General features: G+C 35.0%; 1 protein-coding gene across 1 annotated transcript; it reads right to left on the reverse strand.

Moving 5' to 3' along the window:
- Positions 1-201: 201 nt before the first annotated feature.
- Positions 202-828, reverse strand: LOC142163252 (uncharacterized). The gene has a single exon (XM_075220520.1). It carries the CDS (start codon positions 826-828, stop codon positions 202-204), a length of 627 nt encoding a protein of 208 aa, XP_075076621.1.
- Positions 829-1,370: the final 542 nt, after the last annotated feature.

Raw genomic sequence — 1,370 nt, forward strand, 5'->3', positions numbered from 1 at the left:
CTTCAGGCCTTGAAGGACAACTTTTTTTGTTGTGTTTAATGGACTTGCAAATCGAGCATGTCATAGTTATTTCCCTTTTTGATAACTTTCCAGCTCTTTTAATTTCTCCTTCCTCCTTTCTTCTATTCTTCTTTGGCATGCCAGACATTTTTCTAACTGTGGGTGGCTCAATCTTTAGATTTGATATAGCTGGCCACATTATCATATTAGGAACAGGTTGTATGAATTGGAATAAGCTCTCAAATATGTCTTCTTTCTGTACCATGATGCAATTGACTCAGATGTATCAATCATCCTAAACTGCATTGCTGTTATGGTATGTGTACAAGGAATACCTTTTAATTGCCATGACTTGCAACTACAATATCCTCTTTCCAGGTGAATAATAAACTTAATTCTACCTTCCATAATTTCAAAGACATGTTCTCCATTCCAATGAATCTTACATTTCATTGACTTCTCCACATTAGTGTTGAAGTTCTTCAGTGCCATTGGAGATATCTCATCCACCCAAGTTTCAGCAAAGGCCCCCATCTTAGCTATCCTTATCATGACCTTGACTCTAATTTCTTTTACCATTGACACAATTGTCTTGTGTCTAGCTCCCAATATCCAGGCATTAAAGCTTTTCGATATATTATTGTCCACGCTGTCATATTTGGAGAATTCTTTGAAGTAGACTTTGTACCATCTTTCTTTATTGTATGAAATAAGATCTTCAACAATATTGTGACCCAATATATTTAATTCATCTAGCCTCTTTTTCAATTCGGCCTCATATGTTGCTCTAGCACAACTCCAAAACTTCTTCCTTCTCTCAATTTCCATCCATTTTTTGACCAATTTGACAGAATATGTCTTGCGCACATTTTGTGCTCACAAGCTGGAAATACTTCTTCAGCGGCACTAACCAAACCCTGAAAAACAAAATGAAATAATAAATAACAATACAAACAGTAAAAGGCAATAAATAACAATATAGTATCGTACCTTTTGCATGTACTAAAGATGTAACTGGTTGTTTCCATCTTTAGCAACTGCAACTAATAAATGTCTTTTGCATATCCCCTTCAAAAAACAACCATCCAGTCCTATACACTTTCTGCATCCCTCCATGAATCCCCTCTTCATAGCAGTAAAGCATATATAGAAGCTTATAAACTTTTTTTTACCATCTTCTAAATCAACTACCTTAACTATACATGTGCTACCAGAATTTGTTTGTAGAAGCACATCTCTATAGTCAAAAAGTCTACCAAACTCAGCAATATGATCTCCCATGACTTCTTTCAAAATAATTTTTCTTTTCTTTAAACAATAGCCTTCCCCAAATAAACACCAAAGTCTTCCCTACAAGATATTGTATTTCC

Source organism: Nicotiana tabacum, chromosome 8, assembly GCF_000715075.1.
Source record: "Nicotiana tabacum cultivar K326 chromosome 8, ASM71507v2, whole genome shotgun sequence".
Classification (NCBI taxonomy): Eukaryota; Viridiplantae; Streptophyta; class Magnoliopsida; order Solanales; family Solanaceae; genus Nicotiana; species Nicotiana tabacum.

Bases quoted from the DNA above. Each gene is read 5' to 3' on its own strand.
- LOC142163252 (XM_075220520.1), bottom strand. From the start codon at position 828: ATGGAAATTGAGAGAAGGAAGAAGTTTTGGAGTTGTGCTAGAGCAACA.